Source organism: Amblyomma maculatum, chromosome 10, assembly GCF_055883805.1.
Source record: "Amblyomma maculatum isolate TAMU_Amacu chromosome 10, ASM5588380v1, whole genome shotgun sequence".
NCBI classification, from domain to species: domain Eukaryota; kingdom Metazoa; phylum Arthropoda; class Arachnida; order Ixodida; family Ixodidae; genus Amblyomma; species Amblyomma maculatum.
The window spans coordinates 141,172,349-141,190,225 of NC_139353.1; the positions used below are offsets into that span (position 1 = coordinate 141,172,349).

Here is a 17,877-nt window from a genome sequence, read left to right on the forward strand (position 1 = left end):
ATACTGGCAATGAGGTGATAACTTTCTTTCTTAAACCTGGGTGTCATAAAACGTCATAGGCATTGTTTACATTTCTGAAATAATACAAAACGCTAAACAGAGACTGATGTCTCTTGTGAAGGTGTTAAACGTATCGTGCAGGATTCCACTTTGCCTGACGAGGCGCTGGGAGAACCAGGTAGGCTATGTAGGCGAATGCGTGATTCCAGGTAGTTTAGGATGGCGTTTAAAAAAAGGCAGTGCGTCCAAAGGGGCATTGAAGACAGAGGTCAGTGGTCAGACAGGCCGAGCCCCATAAACGTACGCGATAGCAATGGTACTCAATAGAACGTTTAGAAGTTCTTCACCTTTACAATTTCTCCCTGGTAAACGAGGAGTCATCCTGGCGAGTTATTGCGTATGAAGGATGGCAGGGTCATATAAGTGTTTAAGGCCTTGGATGTGAACAGGCTTACGTAACCGACGGCGATGATCAGGAGACGGCGTCAGAGGTTCTACCACGTAATTGACAGGCGAGTTATGTTCCACGGCTTGAAAGGGGGCATGAAATTTGGCAAGAGGTTTTGAGAAAACAACAGCAGTACTGGATGGAATCCAAACCCACATGAGTCTCCCAGAGAAACACAGCGGTGTCGTATGATGGCTATCATAGCACGTCTTCTGAAAGTACTGTGTATCAGTTAACGGAGAGAATGATTTGGAGACACTATTAAGTTCATTGGGCAACATTGCGAAACAGAAGTGTACTCAGATGCGTCAGATTGGTAAGGAGCAATGGTATTGATTGTAAAAGAAGGGCCGTAAATAACTTAAAACGGAGAGACGGCAGCAGTATTGGAGGCGTGCGTGACACACGGATGGACGAAATCCCAATTTGAGTGGTCGGATAAGAAGCAGGTACAGACCATATCGCCAAGGGTGCTGTCAAATCGTGCTGCGAGGTTCTTAATCTGTCGATGATTGGCTGTGCTAGTTAGATTAATGATGTCGCGCTTTCTGAGAAGGGCTTTGCAACGTCTATAACCGAAAGCATCAGCTGTCACGAGAAGTTCGTTGGGTGCGCCGTAGCGAAGAATGAATTGTTGCAAAATGAAGGAGGCTATGTTGGACAAATGTTTTATCTGCGGTAGTCTGAATATTCAGTCAGTCTAAAAGCGCATTCCTTTCGAGGCCTAAAATGACCTGCATTGGCGCAAAACTTTTCTTTCCATAAACTTGGGAGCCATTTCTCGTAAACGTTATGCTATTCCACAGCAATTATTTGTTAAGCATTTAGTTTCAACATCCTTGTGCCTCGGTGGTGCAGTCACAGCGTGGCTTGTAAAGTGCAAATGTGCCCTCTGGAAGCGTGGGATTTGGTTAAAGGGAACAGAGCGTACATCGATCCGAATCAAGGGGCTACCAGGCAGTGTAAGCAGGAGCTCGAGTAGCGGCTCACGCACTCTCATACGCTCGTATGCGACAACTGTTTTAGGTCGAACATGTAGCCTAGCAATAATTTTAATTTATTTGCTGTATTAAATTTTGCTTCAAATGGTACCCTAGCGGTTTCGGCAAACAAATGCGTTGAATAAAAGCTAGCTACAAAACAATACGTATTGCCACTCTATTCACAGAAAAATTATCAAGGCGTGTAGAAACGAAGCTCACATATTTCAAACGATTGTGATGTTGATGCTGTTCGAGCCGTTGGAAAATTCGCCAAAATAAAAGGCTGTCTCCTAAGCAATACTGTCTGCAACAGCGTTTGGTCACGGTTGTCATGGTCGTTAATAAACGCAATGGCAGCCTGCTTATCATTGTCACCTTGGTGGCTTTGATACCAAGGTTCAAGGCGAGAGGTCATTAGCAGCGCCCACAATTGTAACATTTACGAACCTAGACTATATTGCTGCAGGATGAAAGGTACGGATTACGCCGGCCTATATACGCCCTGCGTTTAAAAAGCAAAGGCGCGGGACGAGCACGAGAGCAGAGGGCGCGGCGCTATCGCGAGAGGTATAGAGGACGAAAGAGAGTCGCCGCACCAGGCTGTGTTTTCCTGTGTGGCTTTTTCTGCGCGGGCCTGCCGTCTTGTAACAATATATACCTTGTCCGGAAATGCAAGAAACTATTGACAAATATTGATACAAATTATGTTTCAATCTGTACACTGACCATAGTATCGTACAAGGCTTAGACGTCTTCGGAAGTTCCATGCTCGGAAGATAGAAAGGCCAGGACTCCGAACCGCCTTGTACTTTGACAGGTAGTAGAAGTTTCTAAGGAAAAAGTCCAATAACGGGTTTACGGTAAGGCGGGAAAGCGAGATATAAACCATCTTGCTGCCGAACAGATAGCTAGCTTTATCCGAAAACAAAACGCTTATTATTAAAATATTCAGCGATAATCTGACAGCCATCATTGCGGAGTGCACACTAGAAGTTGGCGTTAGGTATACGTCACAAGCTATTTTAGAAGTTTTTTGACCTCACAGGGGAAGAATTACATACCTAAAGTCATAAAAACTGGCTGAACTCACAGAGCTGTCATATAGAATCAGTAAGCATCAGAAACACAATCATGTCAAATATATTATGGCGAGACTACAGCATACTGAAAGGATGGCGGTAGCCTATTACAGTATTCAAAGTATCATGGGTATATGTGAAATGAGGTGTGCGCACTAAGATATAATGGGGGATGTAGTTTTGGAGCGGCCTAGGTCTGCCAGAGTAGCAGAGGTAATACGAATATATTAGTATAGGATTCAGATCAGATCAGCTTGCCATCATGCCAGCAATGATAGTGGAAATAAAGAAGCCACTAAAATAAGAAAAGAGGCTTGTTAATACCTAGTAACTGGAGGTCTGTTGAACGAAAGTGGGACATCGTGCTCGATAAAGTGGCTACCCATTATACGCAACGTCTAAACCTCGAGTGAACTAGGGTCTTGGATGCCCGCAAGCATTATTTCAGCTGAAGGGAACATCAAGGATTCGAAACAACGCCGGCGGATAGAGGCGAAAAGCAAGGTGCCCGTGTGCTGTGCGATGTCAGTGCACTTTAAAGAACCCCAGGTGGTCGAGATTTCCGGAGTCCTAAACTACGGCGCCTCGCATAGCATTTAGTCGCTTTGGGACGTTAAACCTTATAAAAGAAACCTAAGTATTATGACAACAAACCTAAGTTGTATGAAGGCAGCCTCAGACATGAATAAGCTGAAAGACCAAGCAGATGGGTTTCCCAAAACATACTCCGCTTTTTGTTAACTACAGGCTAGGTTCCTCACCTTTGTTGGAAGAGTATGAGTACAAGTATTTCGGTGTCACGCGTATTAATACTTTATCTTGGAGTTTGCATATCGATAACCTCTCCTCTTTCGCTTTACGTTATATATATATTTAAGACATAAGCTTAAAAATTCTCCCTCGACTAATCACTAATTAGACCGTAACTTGAATATGCATGCTTTGTCTGGGAACGCAATATCACCCGTCTAGAAAAGGTACAAAGAAAAGTGTGAGGTGTATTTACTCTACATTTTCTCCGCATGGCTCAACCTCTGAAATAATGCAGGTTCGTGGTATTCAGTGCATAGAACAACGAAGAAACATTTTACGATTGCAATTTCTTTCCTCGCTTTGGAATCGAAATTTGGCTGTTAAGCCTTCGCCATATCTGTCGCTGACACTGTATTTCGCACGAACAGATTTATTCAAGGTTTCATTTTTTCCTCAAAGTGCAACCGACCAGAATGAATCCTTATTGCCTTTCGGCACACTTTGATGTTTATTACCTTTGTTGTTATTGGTTTGTTGCCATGTACCCACCCTGCTTTGGCCTGCACAAGGCTCGCAGTATTGAATAATGAAAACCTAAATAATATTATACTATCACTGAGGTGATAGAAATATGCGCAAAAATTGTTCTGTGCAAAATTTCTTGAAAGCCCTTCTAGCGGCCAAACAACCATGATTGTCCTCCATAACTAAAATTATAAATTCTTTGTCAGGTAAAGCATGGAGAGACGATCTTTCATTTTGAGTGATAGGTACGATATGCATGGTCACAATCGGTGTTTTGAGACCTGGATTAGAGGTCGAGGGGAATGATAATAATGGTGGATATTATAGTACTTTTATTCACTGTCCATAGTTCCTTGCGGTTAACTCAGTACAACTGCCTAGACAGGCAAAGCAGAATGCAAGGGTCTAAACTGAATATGCAGAAGACTAAGTTCAGCAGTCCAAGAAGGGAACCGGAGTTCGCACAAGACGCTTGAAATGGCAATACAATGCACCTACGTAGGGAAAGTAGTGACCGCATTTCTGGGCTACAATATTGAAATAACTTGAATCATATGAATAGGAGGAATAAGGCGCATTTGGTAGGTTAAATCAGGTCAGAAACATTTGTTTGAATGTGTCCGTGAAGTGAAGTTAAAGTGTTTGCAAACTATATCTTTCCCGTATTACCCAATGCTAACAAGTGGAGAACAGCCGTGGGTGCTACATAAATGTGTTTAACGTAGGCAGATTACATATAGCTGTTTGGAGGATAATGTTAGTTATAACGCTCAGAAACAGAACGAGAGCAGTGTGCGTCAGCAAAACAATAAAACGGAGAGTTGAGCTAGTTGGTACCTGGAGCTAGTTGGTAGTTGGAGCTAGTTGGCAGTTGGTTTAAGGAATAACAGCGCGGAAGCGAAGGACTAGGAAGAAGACAATACCTGCGCAAGGTAGAAGACAACACCAGTAAAAAATGCGCGAGGTAATGACATTGTAAATGACAAACAAGGCCTGGCATGGACGCACAACCTGTTCGGTGAGGAAAGAGGTCAGATTTGATGGTAAGGCATCCGTTAGCAGACTTAACGGCTACAAGCGTGGAAACATTTTATGCGGCGTTAGATGTGTTTGCTTAGCTGATAACATTTTTGGCTATCATTTCCCGACGTAGCCCGGGTTATCGCGTAATATACGCGTTTCTTCATAAAAGCGCCACTTCTAATGACAGTAAGCGTACGTAGGAGAAACACGCTTCGGTTTCGCCAAACATCACTACTTGCTCTTCTTAGTCTGCGTATTGCGGCTATGTGGAGCATACCGGAAACCTAAGCGCTGAGTAGCTATGAAGGCTTGTTCATTAGAGCTGACGGAATAAACCACACAGTTTTTAAGCGTATACTTTGTGATAGTACTGTGCTACAGTACGGTGCGTAAATTTTTAGGAGCCTACCCTTACGGTGTTCCTCATAAACAGAGTTTCTTTGGAACGGTAACCCTGTCAACCAAAGCATAATCTTATGATTATACACGTTATTTATAAATGCCGTCGCTTGATTATCAAGCAGGCATCTGTGCCCAAGTATGCACTTTTTGGCCGATCTTTGCGTGGTCCGGCATGCGAAACACCTACTGTTGCTTGTGTCATACGTCGCAATCCACATAGGGAGCGCAAAAATCCATATTTCTTGATTTATTAGATTCCTCAGGGGTCTAGCTGTGCTCAGACATTTATTGGGTCTGTGTTACGAGGCGGACAACTGAAGTGAAAATAGCGGTGAGATGTTTTCAATGAGACGCTTGAATGTGGTGGGTTCATGCTGGTAATGACTTATTTGCGCAGGCCATTCCAGGCTCTTGCTATTAGCAAGGAAAATGACTGCTGAGTGATAGTAGTGTGTGCTTGTTAGGATAAAAGACGCTGTTTATATGGCTGGAGCAGACGATGCGGCTTTTCTTTGTGCATGCGTATCAGAAGGCACAGAACAGGAAAATTTATAAAAACTATATAAGACGCGCTATCGCGCTATCAGGCTTGAGAGGGACAGTTTATTTGTTCTTTTAGGGCTGAGATGTATAAGTAAGAGGAATACTTGAGAAAGTGAATCGTGTTCCTCTGTTCTGACATAACTACAGGGCGCTAGTAAGGTTATTTTGCTGTTGTTAAGAAATAGCATTAACATTTATAGCACAAATGTCTGAGAAACAAATTGTTTTGTAGGAGGAGAATTGAGTCAAAGATGGATAGGTTACTATGTATATAACCTTGACCACGGTATAAGAATTTACTATTCGTTGACCAGACTTGGCCGAGTGCTATCACACGAAGTATGTATAATGTCACCCACTTTTAGTGTGAACCAGCACCCTGCCTTCACAGCGCCGATGCCTCCGAGGCAGCCGAACGTTAAAACAAAGCAGCGCAGGACGTGACTGAAAGCGGGCTTCGCATAGTCGGAAACTGCTTCGAAGCGCTGTTGGATCGGAGGCAATACCGCACTAAAGAGAGCATGCTTGTTCTCCCTAATAGTAAACGATCCTGTACATCAAGAGATGTGACTGATTCAGCTTTTAAAATCTGGATTCTATGATGCTCTAATGAGGAACAACCTGCTCACGACGGCGACGATCTGGCATGCAGAAAAATTTACAATGGTCTCATGACACAAGTGAAGTACTGATGCTTTAATCAGGAACGACCTGTACGAGGGCGCTGAATTGGCGTGCACGACGTTTTAGAGCCTCTATGAGAGAAAGGTCATTTTTTTGTGCGACATTCTCGGCGCAGTTAGATATTGCGCGATATGCAACTTATTCAAGCATCAAGAGGTGGAAATGGGTTTAACGCTATTAGGTAGGTCAGTAACGTATATAAACAACAGCAGGGGACAAAGCACAGTGTCTTGCGGCACTCTTGAAATTATGAGTGTTGAGAAAAGAGAAACATTCTCGCATCCAGATCAGGGCACACGGATAAATTATAAAAGACGATAACGTTAGCGAGAAATGATAATGGGAAACCTTATCTAGGCGAAAAGGCCGGGGGCCCCCCTGTACCCATTTTTACCGCTGGGTGTCCGGCGGTGGGTTTTTTCTAAAGAATAATAATTTTTACGGAATTCACACTCATTTGGATAAAAACAACCATTTTTGATAGAATATTGGCGATCTCATAATTTAAGATCTGTTCGATTGTGTTTAACAGGCACTTGATATAGAAATTGGGATATAATTACGGGGAGATTAACGGTTTGATGTCTTGAAGACTAGTAATACGTTGGCACCACAAGTCATGTGAAACGGAGCGATTGTTGAGTGAAACCTGCAAAATTAGTGAAAAAGCGGCTACACGTATGTTTAGTAGTTTTCAGAACTTTGACAATGGCATTGTATGTACTAGTGGATGAGAAGATCTTCAATGATTGGATGACTTGACAATTGAAGAAACTTTGCATTATGCATGAGCGATTGCTCATGTTATCCTGAATCAGGAACAGTTTCATGCGGTTAATTAGCTAAAACGGAACTAAATGCCGTTCATCGAATATCTCCGACCTCAGTCACAGGTATTGGAAGTTAGTACAAGTTAATAGAGAAACCTAATTTATTGGAAAGGGAAAATGGTTTTCCTAAAGTGATTTGCAACATAATGGCAAATTGGCAGTTCGCCTGTCGGGTTCATCCATGTTTGCGCAATATTTCTGTCGTGCGGATGAAGAGTCAGATAGTTTGGAGGACGGAAAAAACATAAAAAGGGTATTTTTCTGCTTAATAATTCATCTGCGGAATACAATAAAACATGGTGATGTTACTCTTTCTGTTGTTGTAATAACTGAAATAAAACGGGTCGCAAAAGGGATGCATCTGTTTTTCGAAATACAATCAATTTGTCTGGAGAGAATTCAATAAAACATTAGCGGTGAAAATAACAGTAGCGCTCTAAATATTTTTGTTTATACTGACAAAGTCCTCCTGATAACATTGATTAGATATTTTTATCTTTGTTTGCTTTGTGCGCTACAATAGAATAAGTATGTTCTGCTAGATGATCACTCACTGAAATCACTGAACATGGCGACAGAGGAAAAGTTATCAGGATTAGTTGGTAACCCAGGATAAAAACTTACCGATTAGCGCCCACGTCTGGGGTCAGTTATAGACTGAGTAAATGCAAATATTTTTCGCGTTTTGAAGAAAGTGCTCACAATGATTCCTAATAACGAAAAGGCAAGGTCGGACCAATATATGGTAAGAAAATAAAATCACCCAACAGAAGGATAGTCCTCTGGACAAATTTGTTTTAGCGTGTACAGCATCATGAAGTAAAGGCGTGAAAGAATTATCTCATAGGAGGTCAATAGCAAGTACCTAAGAGAGTGTGCGGGCGTGTAGTGATGCAGCGAAGCCAGACCATTTTCTGTTGCGACCAGATATTGTATACTAAAAATTCAGACACCGGTTAGTAGCGATTAGAGCGCCGCCACAGCATAAATGTCCAAGTCTATACTTCCGGAACATGATATGTAAGGGGAATGGAGAATCTCGTTATCATAAATTGATGCATTAAAGTATTTTTCAGTTTCTAAAAGGTAAGCGCATGAAGATGAGTCTAATAACCGCACAACGGATCATGCTTTGAAGCAGCGCTTCGAATGTTAGCGAGCAGAAATCATACAGGGCGATGGTTAACGAACGCCGTTTATAATAATAATAATAATTGCTTCACAGAAAGTTAAAGGCGCAGTATCTGTCACACTTGTGTCTGTGGACACCTGGACCGCGCCATAAAGAAGGGAATGATAAAAGTGGGTGTGAAAGTGGATAGAGAGAAACAGGTGCCGTAGTGGAGGGATGACATAAGCAGCCTCATGTATTGCAATATGGGAGTCTCTAAGACATGGAATTTTCTCCGTCGCATTCTCTTGACCCTACAGGTAGCAGAACCACTCAGAGGCAGTGTCTACAAAAACTCATATATGCATATGCAGACACATCAGCGGATCTTTTTCTTGAACTGAAAGACAGATTCCTAGCCAAGCCTTTCCAGATTATGCCGGTCTGGAAAACACGCAGCTCGACTACCACATTACCCTGGCTGAGGTAAGGGCAGAAATTGCCAAGCTTAACTTTAAATCAGCCTCCGGCCCAGATGGATTTACCGATAAGGTACTCCGTAACCTAGATGAAGATTCGCTACGCTTCCTAACTAAGTGCATGCAGAAATGCTGGTCGGAGGGCTCAAGAGCAAACACGGAAAATGGCAGATATCATTCTAATTCCAAAACCAGGCAAACCCCTCAGCCTTAAAAACCGTAGGCCAATTTCACGCACCTCTTGTGTAGGTAAGCTCATGGAGCTTGTTATTCAGACCCGCCTCAACATATTTATAGAGCAGCAAGAGCTGTACACCCATTGCGGCCAGAACGTTCTACACAGGTCGTAATGCTTCAGCTAAAACACAGAATTATTGATGCGAGAACGCGGCATACCGGACTCATTCTCGGACTAGACCTGGAGAAGGCTTTTGATAATGTCAGACATGAAGAGATCTTAAAAATGACCACAAATTCTCGGTCGGAGCCCGCGCCTACAACTATATCCGGGACTTTCACTCAGATAAACTAAGACCTCCTTTCGAGTAGGAGATCTCCACTCGGATGACTTTCCCCTGAGCAACAAGGGAGCCCCACGGTCCTCTTGCCTTTTCTCTTTAATATCGCAGTCCTCAATTTCCGCAGCAAATAGCGCAGGTCCCGCAGCTCCATCACAGCCTCTATGGGGATGACATTACCCTGTGGACCGCAGAGGGCAGTTATACCCACATCGAGGAGAGACTACAGCGTGCCATTGATATTATAGTGTATTATGTAGACCCCAGGCGGCTGCGATTCTTTCCGGCTAAGTCTGAATTTATTATATTCCGCAAAACCAGATTTCTAGCGCAACCTCCACCGGCCATTGAACTCGAAATTTGTGAAGTCCCCATTGCTCAAGTACCCAAAATAAAATCCTAGACCTCACCTTACAAGAACGCGGCTTCAATAGTGATGCAATTCAAATTTTTCAGGGAACATCGAAGCAAATTATGCCACTCATCTGCCGCATTAGTAACCGCCACACCGGCTTGAGGGAAAAGAATACTCTCCGCTAAGTACAGGTCTTTGTGATCAGTCGCGTAGCCTATATATGCCCTTACCTAAATCTAAAGTCAGCTGAAAAAGAAAATGCGTAGGCCGTAACAAGAAAATGCGTCAAACAAACAGTTGGGCTTCCCATTCACACAGCGACAGAGAGAGTCTTAGGTCTCGATGCTCATAACATGCTCAGTGAGATTATAGAAGCGGGGACCATCTCGCAATACGAACGGCTATCGGGCATATCAACAGGCAAATACATTCTGTCCACACTAGGCATAAATTACGAACAAGGCGGGCGGACAGCTGACCTTCCGAAACATATACGAGAGCTCTTGGTCATTCCACCTATACCTCGGAACACGCACCCAGATGTCCGTGCTGAACGTCGTGCAAAGAGAGCCCAAACGTTTTCTTAATGATACATCAGTAGTGTGCGTCGATGTAGCAGTTTCCTCGGCTAGAAATATGGTAACTGTGGCTACCACCTAACATAGTACAGTCATAAATGGGGGCGCTATACGTACTAAACATACACATGTTGGAGAAGAAGAAGCCATTGCTCTATCCGTTGCGGGATCCTCGGGTGAAACCGTAGTCAGCGACTCGAAACTGGCGATACGTAATTACACGTTGGGAAGAATCTCCCGACAAGCAGCGCGTATTGTGAAAAATTGTTAGCCCTCACTTCGCATTCACTTAATCTGGACGCCTGCCCATGCCTTCCTTGCTGGTAATAAGGTAGCTAGCTGGGTACTGCCGATATAGGACATGCAGCCCACCTTCTATAAACTCTGCCAAGGACAGGTTGTTTTCTTATAGAAAACTTCTGCAGCATTGCAGGTTTGCCAGACTCAGATTTTTCCCCACGACAAAACGCTCTCCAAACGCCAGGCCAAAGCATGGAATAACCTTCAAACTAATAGTATCCAAATTCCCAAGTATGTTGCCTATATTCGGAAGGACCCTATTCAGACAAATGCAAAACGTGATGCCGAAGTCGATTTAAATCGTATGATCTAGAAATGCCAAAAATCCCTACCTACGAGCCACTTCATAGGCTACTCTGATCACTTGAAGACTACTGCTCAGACCCAACCCGGGGACAAGGATGAAGCTTGTCCAGCTGGCTGAAAACGCAGCCGCTGCCCAAGGGACAGCGGCTGTCGTTTAAGCGGGGTTCGGCCATTCGGGTAGCTCGTCTATTTCCGCTGGAAATAAAGTTTCTCCACCACCACCACAAGTTAACCATGCTGCAACTCGTTCCACAGATTTCAGGCCTGTCTGAACTTGATGGGACGCTTCTGGGCGAGGCGCTTGCTCGGGGTGAAATCGTGAGCAACTGCACAAACTGTCTTCGTATTTCTGGGCCTTAGATAGTATTATATCTCTGTGTTTAATGTGACAAGCCTCAAAAGTATTAGTCTGGATCTGTAAGTTTGAAAAGTCCCGATATGGTGTGCGCTTAGTATCGCGCGGATCTATGGGAGCTTCAATATATTGAACACAGTGAGCGATGGTGATCGTTTTTTAATAAACATGTTTTCATTTTTCCTGATTCTATAGAGAACACGGTTATTTCTTCTGGTTCTGTTTTCTGTATCGCTGATCCGGGGGAACAGTAAATTTACCCGTGCGATGTTTGCGGTGCTTTCTCATGCAGCTTTCTTCGATTCTGATTGCTTGTCGTGGATGTCATTGATGCCGACACAGATGCTCCAGAGAAGCCCCAAAACCAAATGTTTTATGATCAGCTAATCTGATTACATAGACTTGAGCCGCTCTCGTACTCCTGTTTTCCCGGACTGCAACTGTTTTAAGAACACCAAGGATACCAGCAAAGTCAGGACCGAAATTACATTCGATATCTCCAGCTGCGTGTGATTGCTGGAGTGCTCTTGAGCCAAATTACGCACGTTTGACTTGAAATGAACAAATAATGAACGGAGGTGAAGCCAAATACTAGTATGTGGTTATCGCTCGTGTCACTTTAACATCGTTCTTCAAATCAGAGATTTGCTCAGTGCAGGTTCAGCAAAACACCAGGGTATGTGGCCAACATGACCTTGCAACATTGCCTGCCTTACTGCCTTACTGACGCAGGAAGTTATGCCCAGGACAGCCGTTCGCGGCCTGCAGCAGATAAGGTGGCTGCAATTAAAGGTGCTTAGTTCGGCGCTGGTTTCCATTGGTCTGGTGGTCGTCACTCTGCTGCTGATGCGGAGAGCTCATCGAATCCCACGCGCCCACTGTGCAACAAAGTCCTGCGTCGAACACAGGTGAAACAGCATCCGATTTTGTTACCGCCCTTGAGCTTAATTTTGAAGCCGTTTAAGCTTGACATTCTTTAAGCGCTCTTCGCGCCAGACATCAGCGACACTTCTCCGACTATCGTAGCGAACCTGGAGGCGAACATGCAGCTAACGTACTTAATTTCCTTCGAAATAGAGCATCCCCCTAACTTGCTGTCGCATTTTTGCATTCTTGGCGGAGGTCTGATTTGCCGGTGACAGCGGGTGTCAGAGCTATTATGGCTCATCGCCCGCCTGCTGCGAAACTCTACGGCGCGAAATGGCTGAATAGAAAACTAGGACGATACCTGAAGGCTAGTAGCCCCGGAAATTTTTGAGCATTTCGATTTCATAATTACATACCATTCCTTAGAGCCTCTCTTCTTGTTAAATTGTTTTTATACATCATAAAAAGTATTTTCAAACCGAAACCTTGAAACTGAAAGCTCAAAAATCATGCGCGCATTACCTAAGTGCCACCTGAAAAGCAAGCTCAAGCCTTTCTGGAAGCCGTTTTCTGAATTTCTGAGGCAATCAAGGGCCTACCCGCTATAAAAGAGAATCATTTATATCTAATAATTCATATTTTTTCAGCTGCCGCTTTTTATATCAGGAAATGGGCCTTTGCCTTTATTTCTCATTTACTAAAGAAAGGAGTGAGACAAGGCTGCATACTGTCGCCCTGCCTATTTAACCTATATGCTGAGTGCATCATGAGGAAGGCCGGTCTGGACGAGTCTTCAGCTGGAGTGAAGATTGCTAATAAACGTATCAACAACCTTAGATATGCGGTTGATACCACTTTAATGGCAGAAAGTGAAGTGGAACTCAAGAGACTTCTGATGCGCGTACAAGAAGAGAGTGATAAGTTTGGGCTTAAACTGAACATTAAAAAGACAAAGTTTATGGCGTCTTGCCCTATCAAGTCCTGGAGCATCAAGGGACAAGGCGTGGAAGCTGTGACAGATTTTCTCTTTTTGGGCTCCAAGATTACCCCGGAAGGAGACTGCAGCCATGAAATTAGAAGACGCCTGCTTCTGGGAAAGAGAGCCATGGCTAGCCTTGACCGCCTAGTAAAGAGCAGAGACATTACACTGCCAACGAAGATCCGTATAACTCGTGCTATAGTCTTCCCTGTTGTGATGTATGGATGCTAGAGTTGGACGGTGAAGATGGCTGATCGCGGAATAATTGACGCGTTTGAATTGTGGTGCTGGCGGACACTCTTGAGAGTTCCTTGGACGGATAGAAGATCAAATCAGTCGATAGCGTCGACCATAAACCCTGACTGCTCATTGGCGGTTCAAATTATAAAGTTAAAGCTCAGCTACTTTGGTCATTTGATGAGAAGAGAGGAGTCGCTGGAGAAAGATTTGATTTTGGGAAACGTTGAGGGTCACCGGAGAAGGGGTAGGCAGCGAACGCGATGGTTGGATGGCATTCTCGAAGCGCTGCAGATGAAGTTATGTGATGTTAGGAAGATAGTGCGAGGCCGGAAAGCGTGGCATGATATAGTCTATAGGGTCACGAAGTGTCGGACACGACTGAGAGACTGAACTGAACTGAAATCAGCTAAAGATCTGAAATGTTTTTACTTCATGTGTTTTGCATTGGGAATACTCGAGCCTGTTTTCAATTAACCAGCGCGGGTTTTTTAAGAAAAATTGAACATGAATTTGTGTACATTATTGAAAATAGTAGGCTTTTCAGCTTCCATAATATTTAAACAGAGGGCGTTTAAGAATTTTGGATTTTTCTCTTATTCCAATTTCTAGTTTTTTATGACATGTGCTTACAAGTGTTTAATATATTTTATAGTTCTTTAGCTGCACATAGCTTAACGTTATTACTTCAACAAAGGTGAAAGCAATGGCAGAGATGTAGGTAAGAATTTTATAATTAATTCGAACACCTGTCGTTAGGCTTGACAGTAAAGAAAAATGTGTGAGATGTTGTTTCCAGGTGCATCCGTCAACAGTCGTTTCAGAAAGAGGCGCTTATCTCTCAGTAAATAAGTAATGAAATTTTGCACTTTAATATTAAATGTACGCTGTTCTAGCGTCGAAGAATAAAAACATTGGTGTGGTTGAGCTCTGGTTGACCCTAGTTGAATTCCAAAAGCAACGGCTGCATGGCTACGCTTGTGGCTAAATGAAGAGTCGGATGCATACGTTCCCTCGACAGTGTTAGATCGTTTGTTTTTATGCTAGAGTCGGTCGCTCACAGAACACACACTCCAAAAGGGTTGTTCGTGAAACAGCGGTGAAACTTCCGCGTGGCTGAATCGTGCTTCCACTCCTTGTGCAAAGTCTGCGCGCCGACCACCTTCGACTTCTCTAGGCTCAACGATTAAAACGGCCAAAGTCCTCTTCCTTCGATTCCAGAGACCTGCAGTGCGCTCTTCGTCCATTTCTTCTCCAAGCCATCCCCTGAGAGATTTGCGCCTGTAATTTGTGTCGACTGCATGCGAGTGTGGAGCGAACACTTTGGCAGCGGGCGACCGAGCATTGCATCGAACACAACCAGCATTCCGTTGAATGCATTACATTTCACTGCCGTTTTAGGTAGTGGGGGTAGAGGCGTTTATTGCATCTAAATAGGGCGGACACTTAAGCTCCGCCGTTAAGGGTCCCAAGCAGCACACCAGCATTGGTCCAACAATGGTTCATCACTGGAAAAGAATGGCATCAATATTGGACTGATATTGGCATTTGGGCATTCATTCTCCATTCTTGGCCCATCTTTCGTTCCAAGATTGGTCCAGTGTTCAACCAAGCTGGAGCCACCAATGTAGGCACAATATTAGACTTTCCATTCATGCACCATGATTCTTGCCAATACTGTCCAGCATTATACCATCATTGTATTACCAATATTTGTTTAATACCAGCTATTCAATTGATGGCCCATTGTCAATGCCAATATCATACCAATGGTTAGCCATTGCAGGTGCACTGGCTACTCCATTCATGCCGCATATTGTCGATACCAATATTAATCCAATGGTTTATGGGTACACCGGCTACTCCATTCATGTACCATTGATGATGTCAAGATTACACATTTTGTGGCACTGCCTTTGCAGGCCATAAAATGCACCCCTTTTCATTCTAGCCATATTCGTGACAGCACATCGAACTTGCTGGGACAATAATGGCCTTTCAAATAAGAGTGGCCATAATAATTCAAATTGTCGCTCATGAGCAACCAGTAGATATTCACAAAACAAGGGCATGGTTCACAAAAAGATAATATTGATTGCAATTGTTACTATAGACGGCAGTTGTTACTAGCCAGCGCTGAGGGCACACACAGCCGCAGTTAGCGGGGCAGTTGCAGGGTTGGTCAGGGCGGGGCGGGCTCTCGGGAAGTGGAAGGGGCCAGGGAGCTGGAGGGCACACTCATAGGCGTAGTGAGGGGGCTGACCCTGCAATTGCATTCACAGGTGGCATGCCTGGTTCGCCAGGGTAGGTTTCAGCATAACGCCTTTTTCTTCCACCCCCCCTGTCGCAGGAACCAGGCAGCCACCTGCGAATAAATGCGTGTGCCTCCAAATCGTCCACCCCAACTTTTTCGCAAATGGCACCTGCACAAAAACAACGAGGAAACAAAATTTACAACACTATTGCGAGGCATATAAATTCGCGCGCATTATTTTAGGAAGATGTAGAAAATTCCAGGATTCATGTACCGAAATTCATGGTCAATGAGAAACACTATACTGATGAGTTCCAGATTAATTTCAGCTGCCTTGGGTTTATTAGGATGAAAGACCTACATACATTGCATAGCATGTGCCCTGTTGCATTTTGGTCGCCTCCACAACAATACGGCTGAGACAGCCAGTGTTTCATCCCACACTAGGAATTAGTGCTTGATTGTCGGCTGTCTCCGCATATGACTGGCGCGCTAGTTTTTTGCCGCTCCTACGCTTTCTGCGATGTACAAACAGTTTATACTAAATATCGTTACCAAGAGAATGTTCGGCGACCATTTGCATTTTTTTTAAATGGCTAGATATAATATACACAAGCGATCTAAGCCCACGACTACTGCACTGGCCACTGGTTAGCTGATATACGATTTTGACTGGTTTTGTGGGTAGTTCACCTAAACGGGAGCTCACTTAAACGGGTAGCTCACAGATGCATCATTTTTACACATATACTGCTTGTCCAAGCAAATTTGATCCAAGGGATAAAACAAATCATTTCGGAGGCAGGCAAAGGAAACCAGATACATATTGCTGGAAACTACCTTGAGCGCCACAAAAAAGGTTTTGTTTGGAATCCTTAATTGACATTATTTACCTAAATTACTGATTATTGACTTACACAATATATGGTGTTGCTACTTTGCAGAGTACCGGCACAAACCACGTTTGATTATTTGCGATAAAGAACCCTCACGTCTGCATTCTGAACGCCAGATACAGTAGGAAACCACGAAAATACAAAAATCAGATTCCTGGACAATACAATTGCGGACATGGCTTGGCTCGACAGCCCTGTGTAGCGTTAGACCTACAAGTTGCCTTTGGTTTCTTCGTCCGCGCCAGCACATTCGTCCAACGAGACTGTATTTGTATTTTACAGCTGAAAAATACTGTTCCACTCATTTGTACCCTTACCGCTTTGTAGTCATTATCCGCATTGCAAAGTTCGGCGCGCTCATTGTAACTCGAGCCTTCATGTGCGCCAAACGGCCGACGCGAAGCAACCATCGCCAGCATACCACGCTTACTCATGCATGGGGCTAGCCATCATAGCGGCAGGTTGTTTTGTCCGCTCAAAATCATGTGAGCAGCACAATCGAGGTGCGCGAATGGGCTGGTAACGGTTTCGGTATCTACATAACCAGGAATTTATCTGCAGCTGGAAAAAAAGGTACACATAAGGTTTCTAACCGCAAATATTGAAACAGGAGTTTCCGAACGTGCTCACCGACTCTAAGTCCTACTTATTGTTTAAAGTGAATATTTAGTACTTGAAGCGAATAACCTCACTTCCCCACGTACAAAATAAAAATTTTCTGCGCTGTCCTAAGTGGCTGCCAGCAATGCACCACCGGTTTCCATCGTCTGTTTCTAATGGTTTATTTATAACCCTTGGCTCAAGCTATGGGGCGCAGAAGGTGTAATGTAGCTTGAATAAAACCTGCAAGAGATCATATATATTGGTAGATTTGTAAGGTTTACAGATTTCACTTACAAATTCTACAGGAATCGCGTCACTGCGGCCTTTCTTTAAAATTGACACGTAATAGCGCTGTATTCGTGGCTAAAATAAAGACTCAACGCATTAATTCAGCTTAGCAAATGCAGCTGTAACAGAAAGTGAGGGCTGGCGACACCTAAGGTGTGCCTAGCTTTCAAATTTTCTTAGATGGCACAACCGTTCGAAATATGGAATATTAAAAAAAGCCCTTGATATTGGCTTTCTCACAGCGTATTATGGGTGCCTTAGATAAGAAAAATAATCGAGGTCCCATGGCCATCTTTCGTTTCCAATGAAATTCTTATATGTGGTGGGCAAATATCTAGACACAAAAGAATTAACCTTAGGTTTTCAAGATACGCGTAGTTTCCTCGAAAAAAATAATTGTATGGTATATCTCTAGAGGTAGAAAACGCTGTTTTTGCCATTTCAAAATGTTGCCAGTTTGGATACCATGATTTTGTCATCT

At 43.7% G+C, this 17,877-nt stretch overlaps 1 protein-coding gene and 1 long non-coding RNA gene across 5 annotated transcripts in view; one reads left to right on the forward strand and one right to left on the reverse strand.

The window, feature by feature from the left end:
* LOC146177578 (membrane metallo-endopeptidase-like 1) overlaps positions 1–17,877 on the forward strand; it is a 130,370-nt gene that overhangs the window by 35,196 nt on the left and 77,297 nt on the right. For both annotated transcript variants that reach the window (XM_084580509.1, XM_084580511.1), the window contains exon 3: positions 12,005–12,180. In XM_084580509.1, coding sequence (XP_084436635.1) covers positions 12,011–12,180 — 170 coding nt within the window. In that variant the 5' untranslated portion in view covers positions 12,005–12,010. The remainder of the gene's footprint in view (positions 1–12,004; positions 12,181–17,877) is intronic.
* Positions 14,770–17,877, reverse strand: part of LOC146177579 (uncharacterized) — a 71,841-nt gene continuing 68,733 nt past the window's right edge. For all 3 annotated transcript variants that reach the window (XR_014701051.1, XR_014701049.1, XR_014701050.1), the window contains exon 3: positions 14,770–15,778. This is a non-coding gene — a long non-coding RNA (uncharacterized LOC146177579). The remainder of the gene's footprint in view (positions 15,779–17,877) is intronic.